The sequence below is a fragment of the Dryobates pubescens genome, chromosome 21, assembly GCF_014839835.1.
Source record: "Dryobates pubescens isolate bDryPub1 chromosome 21, bDryPub1.pri, whole genome shotgun sequence".
NCBI lineage: Eukaryota > Metazoa > Chordata > Aves > Piciformes > Picidae > Dryobates > Dryobates pubescens.
This window is the reverse complement of record NC_071632.1, coordinates 18,933,736-18,949,589: the sequence shown is the minus strand read 5'-3', so window position 1 is coordinate 18,949,589 and position 15,854 is coordinate 18,933,736. Positions and strand designations below refer to the sequence as shown.

At 50.2% G+C, this 15,854-nt stretch overlaps 2 protein-coding genes across 2 annotated transcripts; both read right to left on the bottom strand.

Annotated features, from left to right (window-relative positions):
• Nucleotides 1–6,331: 6,331 nt before the first annotated feature.
• On the bottom strand, nt 6,332–8,006 carry LOC104298110 (5-beta-cholestane-3-alpha,7-alpha-diol 12-alpha-hydroxylase). Its single transcript, XM_009898147.2, has one exon. The coding sequence runs from the start codon at nt 7,862–7,864 to the stop codon at nt 6,332–6,334; it is 1,533 nt and encodes a 510-aa protein (XP_009896449.2). The 5' UTR covers nt 7,865–8,006.
• Nucleotides 8,007–11,368: 3,362 nt separating this feature from the next.
• Nucleotides 11,369–15,785, bottom strand: ACKR2 (atypical chemokine receptor 2). Its single transcript, XM_054171281.1, has 2 exons — nt 15,644–15,785; nt 11,369–12,564 (listed from the first exon to the last, which is right to left on the bottom strand). The coding sequence occupies exons 1-2, from the start codon at nt 15,783–15,785 to the stop codon at nt 11,450–11,452; spliced, it is 1,257 nt and encodes a 418-aa protein (XP_054027256.1). The 3' UTR covers nt 11,369–11,449.
• Between the last annotated feature and the right edge of the window lie 69 nt (nt 15,786–15,854).

Genomic DNA, 15,854 nt, shown 5'->3' with positions numbered 1-15,854 from the left:
TTGGCAATGCACAGTTCTACACACAAGACAAAGTTATTATCATGGACAAGTGCATGGACTATGTTGAAACCATGGGTGAGTACAGAGGTCAGGCACTGCAGCCTTGGCCTTGCATGCCCTCTGTGGTAAACAGAAGGACAGACAGAGCAAGGCAGCAGTTGGCCCCAGCATGCACAGTCTCCCAGATGCTGCCCTCCAGTAACTGAGTGTGTGGGAGCAGGTTGTGGTGACAGCCACCTACAGATCAGTGAGGCAGAGGCCATGGCCAGCACCTCTCTGCCTGCCATCCACACCTGTCCAGAGCTTGAGGACATAATATTAGGACATAATATTACTGCCACTGGGCCAGATGTTCTCCAGGTTTCATTGCAGTCATCACCCATGAGGGTCTCCTAGCTCAACCAGCTCCCTGCTCTAGAAGCTGCTTCCTTTTCACTCCTGGTAAGGTAGCTAAGCATCCACTGCTTTTGTGCTGTTCTCACACCAGTTTGCTTCTCTAGCTCCAGAACTGCTGACAGAGCAAGGAGCCCTCCCACAGACCGACATCTGGTCCGTTGGAATCACAGCCTTCATCATGTAAGTCAGTCTCTCCTTCCCTGCTCTATGGGAAGCCTTAAAAGTGAAATAGCAGGGTCATCAGCCAGGGGAGATGCATTGACTCAGACATGTAGCCTCATTTGTGCCCCCTCTCCTTGGCAGTGGCACAGAAGGCTGTCTAATGGAGAGTGTGGAGCTGGCTGCACACTGAGACACTGGCACAGGTTGCCCAGGGAGGTGGTAGAGTCCCCATCCAGGGAACCATTCCAGGTCAAGCTGTCTGGGGCTCTGAACAATGATCTGAAGATGTCTAGTCCCAGCAATGTCATCATGCAGAGCAAAGAGGTGGTTTTATAGCACAGCAGCTGTGGGTGTTCCTCACTCAGCCTCATCTGAGAAGCCCTAACGTTACCAAGAACATTCAAATGCCACCAAGTGGAAAAGCAACTGCAGCCATGAAACCCACTGCAGAACTGTACCATTTGAGGGTTGTTTTCCCATATGATATCCCTGTGCATCATGGTTGATATAAGACTTATGAGGAGAGGCTGAGGGAGCTGGGGTTGCTTAGCCTGCAGAAGAGGAGGCTCAGAGGAGACCTTATTGCTCTCTACAACTACCTGAAGGGTGATTGTAGCCAGGAGGGGGTTGGTCTCTTCTCCCACGCAACCAGAACAAGAGGACACAGTCTCAAGCTGTGCCAGGGGAGGTTTAGGCTGGAGGTGAGGAGAAAGTTCTTCCCAGAGAGAGTTGTTGGCCATTGGAATGTGCTGCCCAGGGAGGTGGTGGAGTCACAGTCCCTGGAGGTGTTCAAAAAGGGATTGGATGTGGCACTTGGTGCCATGGTTTAGTGTCAGGAGGTGTTGGGTGACAGGTTGGACTTGATGATCTCTGAGGTCTTTTCCAACCTTATTGACTCTATGATTGTCCTCTCAGTGCTGGGTGGGGACTCGTGGGAAGAGGACCATCGTGAGCAATGCTCTTCATGCTGATCAGTTCTCTTCTCCTGGGGCAGGTTGAGTGCCAACTACCCTGTCAGCTCAGAGGTACCCTGTGAGTTCCTGAGGACGGCCAGGAAGGGCAAAGTGAAGCTGACGCGGTGCTACGCAGGCCTCTCCGGGGGAGCCGTGTCCTTCCTCCAGAGCACACTCTGTGCTAATCCCTGGTAAGAGGATGTCACTCACTGCAGATCCTTCCTATTGCCCCTTCCTTCTCTCCATCTGCAAGGAACCTCCTCACCCAGCACGGATCCTCCACTGACCTTCTCACCCTCTTCTGTCCCAGGGGAAGGCCATCAGCCTCAGAGTGCCTTCAGAGCCCCTGGCTCCAGGAGACAGGTTTGGACAACAGGCAGCAAGCACTGGTCACCTTCCCAACCACTAAACTGAGGAATTTCCTCACTGACCGGGAAAAGAAAAGGGGCCTGCTGTGCTCCAAGTATGGCCTCATGGTTGCACAGTGATGTGGATGCAGTGACAGACATGACTTCTCTTCTTCTTCCCTTCTGCACTGAGTGTTTGGTACCAGATGGTTCTGTCAAGTTGCTGTGTATCAGCTGAGCTGGGGTAACCCCTCTCTGTGAATGCCTGAGCAAATTAACCCACACAGGGGCATTGCCACAAGGTAAGAGCAGAAACATGGACTGTTGATGGGGCTCAGCTGACCAATGGGAACTTGACAGGACGTGTGTCACCTGGCTGCACACTCTCTCTAGACCAACCAGGGACAGCTCCCAGACCCAAGCAGGTTTGCAAAGCCTTCCCTGAGGCCAGAGAGATTCCATGTGTGCCAACGCTGGGCACTGACTTCTGCCTCCAACTTCAGGACATGATAACCTAGACATGCTTGCAAGTGCAACACACTGCCCCACAGCAAGGTCTGACTGACTGGGGGGCTCCTCACCTGCTTCCAATCCAAAAGAACTCAATGACCAGTTATGAAGGGAAAATAGGGAAGAATTTAGCACTTTTAGGGAGCTAACATTAGGCAGCAATGTGTCTTCAGGCTTGGGATGTCAAGGTCCAGCTAGATGAGGACCTGAACAATCCAACCTGAGCTGACAGCTGACCTTACTTTGAGCAGAATGTTGGTCTAGAGACCTCCTGAGCTCCCTCCCAACCTGACTTGTCCTGTCTATGTCTTTGCCAAGTGCCAGACACAAGGGTGGAGTGGTGGTAGTCTGCTAGCATCCATCAGCAGCCAGGCTCAGTATGTCACTTACCTGGCCAAGCTCTCCACCATCCCCATGTGGGAATAACCTGGCCACCAGCCAGTAAAGGTAGCATATGCAATAGTGACCATGACTTCATGACATGCTCATGTTGTACCACTGACAGCTTTTGCCAGTTTGAAGCTGGGCTCCTCTGTTCTGGAGAGTGCAGAGGCACATCCACAAGAAGATGTGGCAGCAGCATCACCAGCAAATACTCTGTCATTTAATCCTTAAAAGCAATCCTGATCTTTTGGCCTTCCTCTTTCTCCTTCAAATTCTGCTTTCCTTTGCAGTGGGTGGTGTTAGCTGTGTCACTGCTTTGTGCTTATAACCTCAGTGTTCCTTTGAGTTTCTCTGAAGTGAATGACCTATCTATCAGTTTCTTCTCAATGATATATCAGTTGGCTTCTTCTCAATGATACATCAATTGGTTTCTTCTCAATTGTGATGAGCTGCTTCAATTCTCCTTACAAGCAGCAGTAAGCAGAGGCTTTCTAAGAGCTATATCTGGCTGTGTTTAGGGGAACAAAGGGAAAACAGTTCCTAATGAGCTACTAGAAGTGATGCTGTTTAACTGGGGGTGGGCTTCTCCAACACCTTTAACTCCAAACCTGGAAAGAGCAGCAGCAGAACTTCCCTTGCAGAGTGTGCAGAGTAGGAATCATGACTGAGAGCAGAGGAGCTCTCTCTGTGCTGTGGAGAGCAGACACTGACTGTAAAGATTTGAATGTCAAAGTGATCTTGTCTTCACTATGCACTACAGGAGAGAAAACCAAGGGTTCAGAGCTAGGCTCCGTGCTCAGTTCTCTTGGAGAACAGAGGAGTCACACGAGACAGACACTGCCATGAGCTCTGTCCTCCAAGAAAACCTTTCAAAACCTTGGACTCCTTCCCACTTGACTTCACTTTACAAACCCAGGAAGGTTTCTGTGGGCACAGGCTAGTTCTTTACTCTTGCTGGTGCACTTTAGGATGGAAAGCTCAGTGCTAGGGCACAGCCATCTAAGCATGACACTTAACTGCAGATTAACTCATGTGGAGCTTTCACACCCTTCCATATATGACTCAAATGAAGTGATTTCATCTGTCTTTGCTTCTCACCACTGCAGGCCTTTGAGCATGTCTGAGGTCTTTCACAGACTCAATACTGTTTGGTTAACTAAACCATTCTGACAAGGAAGTAAAGCCAGATTTTTCTGCTGAATCATTGTCAGTGTCCTTATTTTTATATCCTTTAACCAAACCCAGTCCATGTTTGTGCAGCACCCATCCCTCAACCCTCATCTCTGACCTGGGGTCTCTGCAAGGGATAACCATGAACAGACACCATGCATTAGCAGGGAACAGCCTCCTGCAAACCACCTGCACAAAAAATCCTCTTGCCTTGCAGTGAGGACATCGCTTGACCAGGATGTCAATGTGGTCCTGACCTGCCCAGCTATCCCAAGGCATTCATGGGTTTGGAGCTTGCAAAGACCAAACCACCGACCAGTAGGTGGGTAGCAGAACAAAGAAATGAACCCATGGGTGACACAGAGAGAAGTCATGAAAAGGTACTGAGCTGAGGGGAAGATTAAATGTGCCAGTCAAGCCTTGTGCAGTTACAGGTAGTTTTGCTTTCCCTTGGCTCTGCCACAGCTGCTTCACAGTTTCTGTCTGAGTTTCCACCACCACCAAGTCTAGGCTAGTGGCTCAGTCTAGCAGTACAGGATAGTTTGCCCTTGACATACAATTACAACATTACTGTCCTCTGCAAAACAAAGCAGAAGCCAGCTTTGATGCATGGCCACACGTGGAAAATGTTTGAGTTTCATTCCTTGCTCACGCAGAACCTCCAAAGTCCAAGGTCAGTGTTAAAGTCAATCCACTGTCTTCTGCACAGGGGAGGCTGTGATTTAACTTCTGGCAGGAGCAATGTGCCAGAGCTCTCATTTTTGAAGGGAAAAAAAAAAGGCAAAACAGAACTTACAGAGCAAAGTTTTGTCCTGCATTGGATCCAGTGGATAAACCAGAGATATCTGGGGCTCATAAAGTTGCAGGGGCTGCAGCTCATAAGGGATTGAGGTTGCTTCCTCATGCTCTACTTTGGTTTTCTAGCTTGTTTCTATCATTCCACCTCATTCCTTAGAGCTTCCTTGGGCCTTTGCAGGAGACAGAGACTACATTTGGAGGGGAGGGTGGCACTTTCCAATAGGTATCTTCTGGGAACGCTGTCAAGCTCAAGCCCATGTTCAAGCCTTCCAAACCAGGCCATGGAGACACTGAAAAACTGAAAGGAAGAGTGGATGCTGGAAATGGATCTTAATTTGGAGAAGAGGAGGCTGAGGGGAAGCCTCATTGCTTTCTGCAACTCCCTGAAAAGAGGTTGGTATCAAGGAACTGAATGAGAGGAAATGGTCTGGAATTGTGCCAGGGCAGGTTTAAGTTGGAGATTAGGAAAAGTTTTGTTACTGAAAGAGTGGTCAGGAACTGGAATAGGTTGCCCAGGGAGGTGGTGGAGTTTAATAAGACAATAGAGCAGACTGTGATGGTCAGGTGCAAGGTGTGACCAGACAAATGTCCAGACCAGCTGCCTATTTACACACAACCAGCCCTTTTTATCCTCTTACCTCTCTATTGTCCTCCCCAAGTCACCTAATTCCCTTCTTTTCCCACTTTTGGTTCCTTTCCTAAACATCTTGCCATAAATCCCATTGTGTTCTTCCCCTGCATACCATAAGATGTCCCTCCTCCATTCACAGCCATCCCCCTTAATCCAGATGGTGATCCAGGGAGCTGCTCCCAATGTCACATCTTGATGAGTTTTATGCCAGAACCACGGGGCTGATGGCTCCACAGGGACAGTTCTGGGAGGGACCTAAACAGAATGCCCATTCCTTGGAAGTCCTTAATTTATGTTGCCACCTGACAGTATATCCCTCTGCTCAACTACCTGAAGGGAGGTTGTAGCCAGGTGGGGGTCGGTCTCTTCTCCCAGGCAACCAGCACCAGAACAAGAGGACACAGTCTCAAGCTGTGCCAGGGGAGGTTTAGGCTGGATGTTAGGAAGAACTTCTCAGAAAGAGAGATTGGCCATTGGAATGTGCTGCCCAGGGAGGTGGTGGAGGCACCATCACTGGAGGTGTTTAGGAAGAGACTGGATGGGGTGTTTGGTGCCATGGTTTAGTTGATTAGATGGTGTTGGGTGATAGGTTGGACTGGATGATCTCAAAGGTCTTTTCCAACCTGGTTAATTCTATTCTGTTCCATTCCACTCCATTCCATTCCATTCTATACTCCTCTGGGCCTCTGCAGATGGGCTTTGGATGGGCTGAGGACCCCTGTGATGGTTCTAGGAGCAGCCTGTCTCTCTTTGCTCCTCTGTGGGTGTGCAGATGAGCTTTTATCACATAACCCAACACCACAACAACCAGAGAGGCAGAGCAGCAATACAGGTGAAGGAGCTAAAGAAGAAAGTCCCGGCAACTGCTAGGCAGTTATCTGCTATCAGCGCTGGCATTGCAGGGATCAGATAACCAGGGGATGACACCGTTTATTTCACAGATAAGAGCAGAACAAACAGCGGCAGAGGGACTTGCCCCATCAGCAGCGCAGCCGGTATCTGAACTGAACGTCACGAACAGGCTGCATTGTCCCAAACCCCCAGCGGCTGGCGTCTATCTCCGGGATCTCCTCTTCTCTATTGACCAGCTCCAGGTCATAGTGCCTCAGCATCAAGAACGCAAACAGTTTCACTTCAGCGGCGGCAAAGAACCGCCCGGGGCAGATGGATACTCCTGCCCCCCAAGGCATGCTGAAGTATTTCAGCCTCTTCCCGTCTCTGTAGAACTCTTTCCTGGTGCCGTCCGGGTTTACGAAGCGGTCGTACTTAAAGTGGTGAGGCTCGGGGTGGACCTCTGGGTTCATCTGCACCGAGAGATGTGGGAACAAAGCCACCCTGTCTCCCCGGCGCAGAGTGTACTCTGTCCCGCTGCTCGTCTGGAGGCTGATGTCCTGCAGGACAGCTCTGACCAGGATTGGGGCTGCAACCAGCCTCAGGGTCTCCTCCAAAGCACTATCCAGAAGAGGACAGAGGTTTAACATGTCTCTGGTGACGTTAATTGGTGGGCTCCCCGGCTTCACTTCCTGGCTGCTCTCCCTTGAGACTTTATCTATCTCATCCTTCACAGCCTTCATAGCTTCTGGGTGCTTCATTAGATACAAGAGGAGCCAGAAGGCAGTGGGGCCAGTATTGCCCTGGGACGCCCAGAGGAGCATGAACATGAACCGATCCCGCATGTACTCGGGGACACCATTTTCCACCAGAAGTTTGTCTTGATCACTTATCCATCCACTGATATTGTCCTTCTGCCAGCACTTCCTCACAGAGAGCACGCTCCAGAAGAGCCTCTTCAGGCGTTCAGCTTCTCTTTTGTCCTTGGGAGAGAGCATGGCATAGGCCAGCCGAGGGAAGAGGCGGTCGTACTTCCGGAACGCGCGGAACAGCCGGTTGGAGTGGATGCGATCCTGCTCGTTAGCTCTCTCCTCGTCAGCTGCCCCTTGGTGTGGCTCAGTGCCATACAGAGCCAGGTACCCAGCTCTGAAGACGATGTTGTAGCAGTAGTAGAAGAGGCTTTCCTCTTGCCACGCTCGCTTCTCCTCTCCCGAGCTCACTGGGGGAAACATCAGCTTCTGGAAGTTGTCCATGGTGGCTTGTATCAAGACACTGAGTCCATCTCCCGTCAGATGCTTCGTGCTCGAGTCATGCACTATGTTGTGGCTGGCTGCAGTGGCCCTGTAGCCAAAAACTTGCAGCACCAGTTTGCTGGCAAAAGCCTTGAAGTCCAGTTTTGATCGTGATGCCCTCACGATGGTCCCAAAGCAGAAGGGGTCCAACACAAAGGTGAAGTAATGGCCACCGATCAGCACTGTGAAAATATCCCCATGCTTTCTCTGCATGCCTTGGAGAAACCCAGAGCTGTCTCTCCTGAAATCCAGGGCATAACCCAGCCAGGGAATGGTACCTTTGTCCAGAGGTGGTTCATCAGGTCTCCGGCTCCGAAACGCGCCCACGAGGTAGAGCCCACCGAGAAGTGCTGCCGTCAGGGTACACAGGAGAATCACCCAGAGAGCCATGAGAGCTCTGCACCCCTCCAGGAGCTTGGGCTGGAGCTAGACTGGGGTAGGAACGTGCTTTTTATTCCCATCTGGCAGCTGATACACAGACAGACAGCTGACAACCTCTGCCCCTGTTGGCAGCAAGTGTTTGGCTTTCCCATTCCTCCCTTGATGAACAAACAGAGGTTTTTAAGGTGGAATCTGAGAGTCACAATGTTAGAGGTTGGAAGGGAACTCAAAAGATCTAATCCCCCTGCCAGAGCAGAAGGTATGTTGGGATCAGTGTTTGGAGTACGTTGGGTTTGGAGTTACTGGGTTGCTGCACAAGGTGGAATGGTTTTGGTGTGTGCTCTGCAGCAGTTTAAGCAAATTCCTTTCTCTAGGTGGCAGGGAGCCCAGCTTCAGAAAAAGAAGGTTCAGAGAATTTCATTCAGTGACTTCTGCCTTTCAAACCAGGCTATGGACACACTGAAGACCTGAAAGGAAGAGTGGATGTTGGAAAGGGATGCTAGTTTGGAGAAGAGGAGGCTGAGGGGAGAGCTCCTTGCTGTCTGCAATTCCCTGAAAGGAGGCTGGAGTGAGGTGATCTGTGCCTGCTCCCTAGTATCAGGTGATAAATGAGAGGAAATGGCCTGGAATTGTACTAGGGGAGCTTTAGGTTGGGTATTAGGAAAAAAAGCCTTTCCTGAAAGAGTGGTCAGGCATTGGAACAGGAGTCACTGTCCCTGGAAGTGCTTGAGAAATGTGTGGACACAGCACTTTGTTGTGATGTTAGGCTGACAGTTGGACTTGATAATCTTAGAGGCTTTTCCAGTTGGAACAGTTCCGTGATTCTATGAAAAGCTGCTGGAAATGAGCTCAGGATTGAGGAAAGTGGGTTACAGCTGAGCTAATTTGGTCTCAAGAGCCCAGAGAAGGAAAGGTCTGCAACGTTTTGATGTTCTCCGACACAGGGTACCCCACAAGTACTTTGCTGCTAACCCAAACAAGAGCAAAGCAAGAGAGGTCTGCTTCCCCCAGGAGTGCTGAGGGTTTGAATCAGTTGCATTTGCTTTGTAACAGATGAGTTCAGAGTCTTCAGATGGCTAAACCCACTGCCTGACTGGAGAGCACCAGACAGACTACAGCACTTTCTTCTGTCCAGGTGCTCTGCAACTGCAAAGCAGTTGTGTCCCTTTCAATCAGTGGAGCACCCCAACCTGTCTGCTCCCATCCCTGTTTCTGGCATTCTCCCTACTGCTTCTCAGTCCTTTCTGCTCCCCAGTCCCTTCTGCTCCCCATCCTCCAGATGGGGGTTGGGGATGATACCAAGTACTTTGTGCCCCATCCAGCACCATGCCTCTGGGTGCTGCCATCCTCTCATCTCAGAAGGAAGAAACTTACACTGAAGGTGGCAAAGTGTTGGCCCAGGTTGCCCAAAGAGGTGGTAGGTGACTCATCCCTGAAACCATTCCAGGACAAGTTGTTTGGGGCTCTGAGCAACCTGCTCTAGCTGCAGATGTCCCTGTTGACTGCAGGGGTGTGGACTGGGTGAGTTTTAAATGTCCCTTCCAGCTCCCAATACTCCATGATTCAATGATCTACGCAGCCAGTCACTGTAGCCTCTGCCCTGGAGGCTGGTGCTTGGACCTCACAGCACCCTCATGCAGACAGAGAGTGACACCATATGGAAAGAGAGTAAAGAAAAGGTATTTAATAAGGTGATAGGGCAGATTGTTGTGAGCAGGCACAGGGCTTACACACAACCAGCCCCTTTTATCCACCCCCCTCCACTTCCTTCACCTTTGCCCTTTCCCTGAGCATCCCATCAGAAGTTTCACACAGTCCCATGAGTCCTCCTCTGTATGGGATCACCATCTTCATTTCTGCTTCCCAGATGCTCTCCTCTTTCACATTCCCTCCCAGTGACCTGACCCATGGAGTGAAGGCCACATCATAGCATCAGATAAATATTGATTTTTGCCCTCTTTTTTTTTTTAAGGAAAAAAAGTCAGAATAAATATATATTTTTTTAAGCCTCATAGTTTTGGAAGCAAACTGTAGCAATACTGGCAAGAAAACTAACAGCAGTGAAAACAAATCCACCTTCCCAGTTCAACTCAGAGCCCTGCTCAGCCCAGTGGCCTGGCCTAGCAATAACAGTAATGTGCTGCATGTTTTCTCTTGAATTATTAATCTTATTTGCACAGTCCTAGGCAACCCTGGTGCTCAATAGGTTTCCAGTCTGGAAAGGGCCCATTTTTGAGGTTCAAGAAGTGAATAGTACCATTAAATAAATGTCAGCAAACTAATATCCTTGATCTTTAAAGCTGCACTGGGTAGCATGGATTGGCTAAGAGCTCCTCTGCTTGAGGCCATGCTCTCATGCTGTGATGTTGCAAAGCCAAGATGTAAGTTAATGAAGGTCTCTGTGGATCTTTCTTATCTCCTCAAACCAGCTCTTCAGGAATACTTCCATCACTGTTCTGCTGAGCCCACTTTTGTAATCCTCTTCACTGGTTCTCACTGGTTTGAAGTCTCTCACTGATCAAACTGATCTCAAATCAGCTGATGATCAACTGATGTCCAACCAAGGATCTCCCCCTCAGAAAGGCAGTTTCCTGCTCAGGAGGCCTGAGTGTGGCAGAGCTCATTGTAAGAGAGAAACCCATCACTGGTCAGACAATCCAGCTGAAAGGTGCCTGGTTCCTCATGTGGTCTCTTCTGGTAGAAAAAGGGATGAGCCCAGTTGGTCACATCAACCTAGAGGAAGGCAAAATGCTGGAGATGCAAAGGCACCGTTCAGGCAGGGCTTCTGACCCACCCACATGTGGCTGATAGATGAGCAAGGCAAATCCATTCCTCACAAGCTGGAGAGATAATGAGATCACTCTCCTCCACCAGACCCTTTGGGATCTAGTGGGGAAAGTTCTGCCCAAGTTTCAATCTGCCTTTTAAAGGCACAACATCTAGACAAAGCTTCTCCTTCATCCACTCACATACTCCAGAGAGGAGCTGGGTTTCTTCCATGAGCATAAAGCCAAGACAATCCTGTTAGAGTAATTCCAGTTACAACAGAAAAAAAAATCTCAAGTACATTTTTTCAACCCCAGTGTGGAAAATCCTTTGCCTTGATGCTGGCCCTATGATGGAAAATCTGGTTACCAGTGCTATGAGCTTGCACCAGCTCCATCATAGGGCCAGGACCAGTAAAGTTCAGCATTGAGGGCATATCTGAGGCGTAAATAAGGTAAATAACAGACTAGAGTAGAATAGACCAGGTTGGAAAAGACCTTCAAGATCATCAAGTCCAACCTATCACTCAACACCATCTAATCAACTAAACCATGGCACCAAGAGCCTCACCCAGTCTCTTCTTAAACACCTCCAGGGATGGTGACTCCACCACCTCCCTGGGCAGCACATCCCAATGGCCAATCTCTCTTGCTGGGAAGAACTTCTTCCTAACATCCAGCCTAAACCTCCCCTGGCACAGCTTGAGACTGTGTCCTCTTCTTCTGCTGGTGGTTGCCTGGGAGAAGAGACCAACCCCCACATGGCTACAACCTCCCTTCAGGTAGTTGTAGAGGGCAATAAGGTCTCCCCTGAGCCTTAATGGTGATGCTAAACATTTGTGATGCTCAGCATCTCTATCTCAGCTGCATATCTGCTGCAAGACTGGCTTGTCTCAGAGGGCTGGATGTCAAAGAAAGCTCTTCTCCTGAGAATGGCCTGAGGGATCTTCCACAAGAATAACCTGAAAGGCTTTTTCACAAAAGCATAGAGCAAGGGGTTGAGACAGCAGTGGACAAAGGACAAACTCTCCGTGATCTGCATGGCATAGTCCAGCTGCCTACTGCTTTCGCAGCTCCTGATCACACCCACATCTTGCAGGGAGTGAAGGATGAGAACAATGTTGTAAGGGGACCACAGGACAAAGAAGACACACACCAGAGTAAAGACTAAGCAGAGCACTCTCCTTGAGCCAGGCACCTGAGACCTGGTGAGGACACAGGCGATGCGGGAATAGCAGAACACCATGAAGAGGAATGGGACAAGGAAACCCAAGAGGTTTTGGATGACCCGAAAGACAACTCTCCAAAACAAGTGTTTCTGGCCATAATCATGGGCACACAGGATGGTTTTGTTGTGGATTTGCCTTGTGCTGGTGAAGAGGCCATCAGGAACAGCGAGAAGCATGGAAAGAATCCATACCACCAGCACGATGAGGATGGACTTCCTTCGTGTCATGGCGCTGCCAGGAGAGCAAGCATGAACCATCTGCAGGTACATGTCCAGGCTCATGCAGCTCACAAGAAAGACACCACTGTAGAAACTCATGGTGTACGTGGCATTTAAGACAGGGCACAGTATGTCCCAGGTGACCCACTGGGAAATGTACAGAGCCCAAAAAGGAAGGCTTAGTAGCAAGAGGAAGTCTGAAAGCACCAGGTTCAGCAGATACACCTCTGTCATCTTCTTCTTCTTCTTGATGTACGTAGCGAGGACGAGAAACAGAAGGACATTCCCAGCCAACCCGACCAGGAAGACCACGGTGTAAAAAGATGGCAAGAAGGCTCTGCTAAAGGAGAGTACATCTTCTTTTGTGCAGAGGCCATAGAGCACATAATCCTCCTCATCCAGGTACTCATACAGGTAGTCACTCGAATTGACAGCTTCCAGCAAGGGGTCAGCCATTGGTGTTGTCACCTTTGAAGTTGAGTTTGACAAGTGGCCACCTAAGAGCAAAAGCACAGTGAAAGGAATCAAGAGTTAAGAAGGACATGGAGACTCTTGAACATGTCCAGAGGCTGGGGAGAGGCCTTGAGCACAAGCCCTATGAGGAGAGGCTGAGGGAGCTGGGATTGCTTAGCCTGGAGAAGAGGAGGCTCAGGGCAGACCTTCTTGCTCTCTACAACTACCTGAAGGGAGGTTGTAGCCAGGTGGGGGTTGGTCTCTTCTCCCAGGCAACCAGAACAAGAGGACACAGTCTCAAGCTGTGCCAGGGGAATTTTAGGCTGGAGGTGAGGAAAAAGTTCTTCCCAGAAAGAGAGACTGGCCATTGGAATGTGCTGCCCAGGGAGGTGGTGGAGTCACCATCCCTGGAGGTGTTCAAAAGCACCAGAATCAAATCCAGAATCACCAAGGTTGGAAGAGGCCTCAAAGATCATCAAGTTCAACCTGTCACCACAGACCTCATGACTAAACCATGGCACCAAGTGCCACATCCAATCCCCTCTTGAACACCTCCCAGGGATAGAGGTACAGGTTTAGGTGGAAGGACAGTGCTGGAGTTGATCCTGCAGGAGATGAGGAGAGGATTGAAATCTTGCTGATGGAGGAGAGTGAGGGCTGGGCAGTTGGCTGCTCCTCAGGACTGCAGGCTGGTCTCATTGTTTGGACAGCTGCAGCCCAGATTTCAGGAAATGGTGACTGATTTGGAAAGCTTCCTACTTTGGGAGTCTGATTTTTCAGAAAGTAAAACCCACATGCAAGAACACAAAAAGACTTTCTCTTTTGCAAACTCCACCTAAACTGGGCAATGGCTGTCACGGAAGAGCCTGTCCCCTGGAGTGGGACATGGGATCTGCCTGAGCCACCTCCCCTGGGTGAAGCTGTGGACATACCTGTTGTGGTCTCACGTCTGAAATTGATTAAATACCCATCCCAGGCAGTTCCAGGCAGCTGAAAAGAGAGGAAAATGTGGGTTGGGCTGGACTGAAATGTTTTCTTGCTGACTCTCAGTTTAGAATAGAACAGAATTAACCTGGTTGGAAAAGACCTTCAAGATCATCGGGTCCAACAATGCAAGTGCTGCAGGGCACTTCAGACAGAGCAGCCACAGAGAGCAGAGATCTGCCATGGAAGAATGCCACCATGCTACCTTTTGTCTTCCCCCCCCCCCCCCCCCCCCCCCCTTTTTTTCCCCTGTTTCATATTTGGAGGAAACTCATCCTTAGCCTTCAAAAGGAAACAAAAGCTGCCCACCAGCGCTTCTGATCACAGACACACACAGCAAGACACCCAAACACCTTCCCCCCCACAAAACCTCTGCACCTACATCCCCAAAAGTCCCATTTCTGGGTCTCTCCCAGCACACTGAGACATCTTTTCTCCCTCTGCCCTGCCTTTTCCCCCTTCCATATCAGGCTGGCACTGGCATTCACATCCCACAGCTCACAGCAGAGAATAGATGAACGCAGTGTGGGCTGAGCTCAGAAATTAATCCCAAGCCTGCCCCAGCTCTGGTTCCCTTTCAAGAACAAAAAGGAACCTCTCCATGTTTCTTGTGCAGCTTTGCCTACAAGCAAGAAGCAGAAAATGCACTTACAGGAGCTGCTTCTCCTGTTCCCATCTTCCTGGAGGCTTGAATCAGACTTTTAGGAACTTCTTTTACTTGTGTAACAGCGTGGGCAGGAAATGTGAGCTCAGTGTGACCTCTCTGGTTTTGTTTTGCCTTTCCTGGCATTGGTCAGTGGGTGACAGCATCTTTGTGCTGTGTCTAGGCATGTGTCCACCAACATCTACATCTGGTGCAGGAAAAATTTCTTTACAGAAAGAGTGGTCAGGCATTAGAACAGGCTGCCCAGGGAGGTGGTGGAGTCGCTGTCCCCAAAGGTGTTCAGGAAACATATGGAGAGGGCACTTTGGGACATGGTTTAGTGGCCATGGTGGTGTTAGGTCTTAGGTTGTACTTGATGATTCTATGGATAAATATATATGGGCAACATACACATCAGCAGAGAGCAAGAAGCTGCTCATGAAGCCGAGACACCAGACACAGCCAGAGGGCAGCTACAGGTGACAGCAGTTTCATTAGCCCAGCAGTTACTATGAAGTAAGTTTGGGGTTTTAATTGAGTTTCTCCCTTGAAGCACATATCGCACAGAGATGCAGGGAATTAAATGCACCTCTGAGAGTCACTGCAGAAAGTAGCCTCCACTGTCATTTATTACAAGGTTTTAACTCAATTTGGCTGCTGATAATTGCATAGATTTATTTTTTTTCTTCTTCTTTTCAGCCTCTGCAGAGCCCTAATGGCTTTGGCAATTAAAATAACCAAATTAGATGTAATGAGAAGCACATTTAAGGAGATAGAGCAATAGTAACAAGCGGTTATCTGAGTCACTTTCCTTTATGCTGCCAAAAAATGTTGTGCAGCGGTAGCAGACTGGCCCTGCAAGGAGCTCTGCCTCCCACCCTGCTCTGAGATGGGGAAATGGCAAACACTGGACCAAAGCACTGAAAAACCAGGCAGGGTTTTTGGAAGAAAGGCCTTTTCTTGGCTGTTTTGCTTTGATAAGCTGCTCCCAGGAGACAGGGCTAGGCAGCAACGGGATCCCAGGGCGGGTTCTACAGAACCACATTATCTTCTAGTTAGTAAAACGCATTTTGGGGTGAAACAAGTTGCCAAGTTCAACCCGAAGTCTCCACGTTTTGCAGCTATGAGGAGTTTGTTCCCTGCCGTGCGTGGGTGGGAAAACGCACTCATTTGCAGGCAGGGCTGCCGGTTTCGAAGGTTTCAGGTGCAAGCATGGGCTGCGGGCAAGGACTGCACCCAGCGGCGGGCGAGGGCTGTAAGCAGAAGTTGAGGGCGAGGACTGAGTGAAGGGGCTGCGAGGACAGATTGCAGGCACAGGTTGTGGGCACAGCTTGCGGGCTGGGGCTGAGGCAGAGAGCAGCGGCCGAGAGCAGCACTGCAGGCCGGGGCTGCGGGGACGTGTCGTAGGCACAGGGTGCAAGCTGAGGGCAGAGGTTGTGGAGTAAGGCTGCCGGGGGCAGGTTGCAGACAGCGCTTGCACACTGTGACAACGGGACCGAGTGCAGGCCCCGCCTCGCAGCGCTCCCTAACGGCGGGGCAGGCCAGCAGCCGCCCCCTCTTCCCGCGGCTCCGCGCCCGCCGCAATGCAGAGCCCCGGGCCGTGACGTCAAGAGCCACCGCTTCCGTCCCCGCCCGCATCAGTAGGCCGTGTCAGCGGCCGCGCCCCGGATTGGCTAGCGGCAGAACGATCGCGCTCTGGATTGGCTG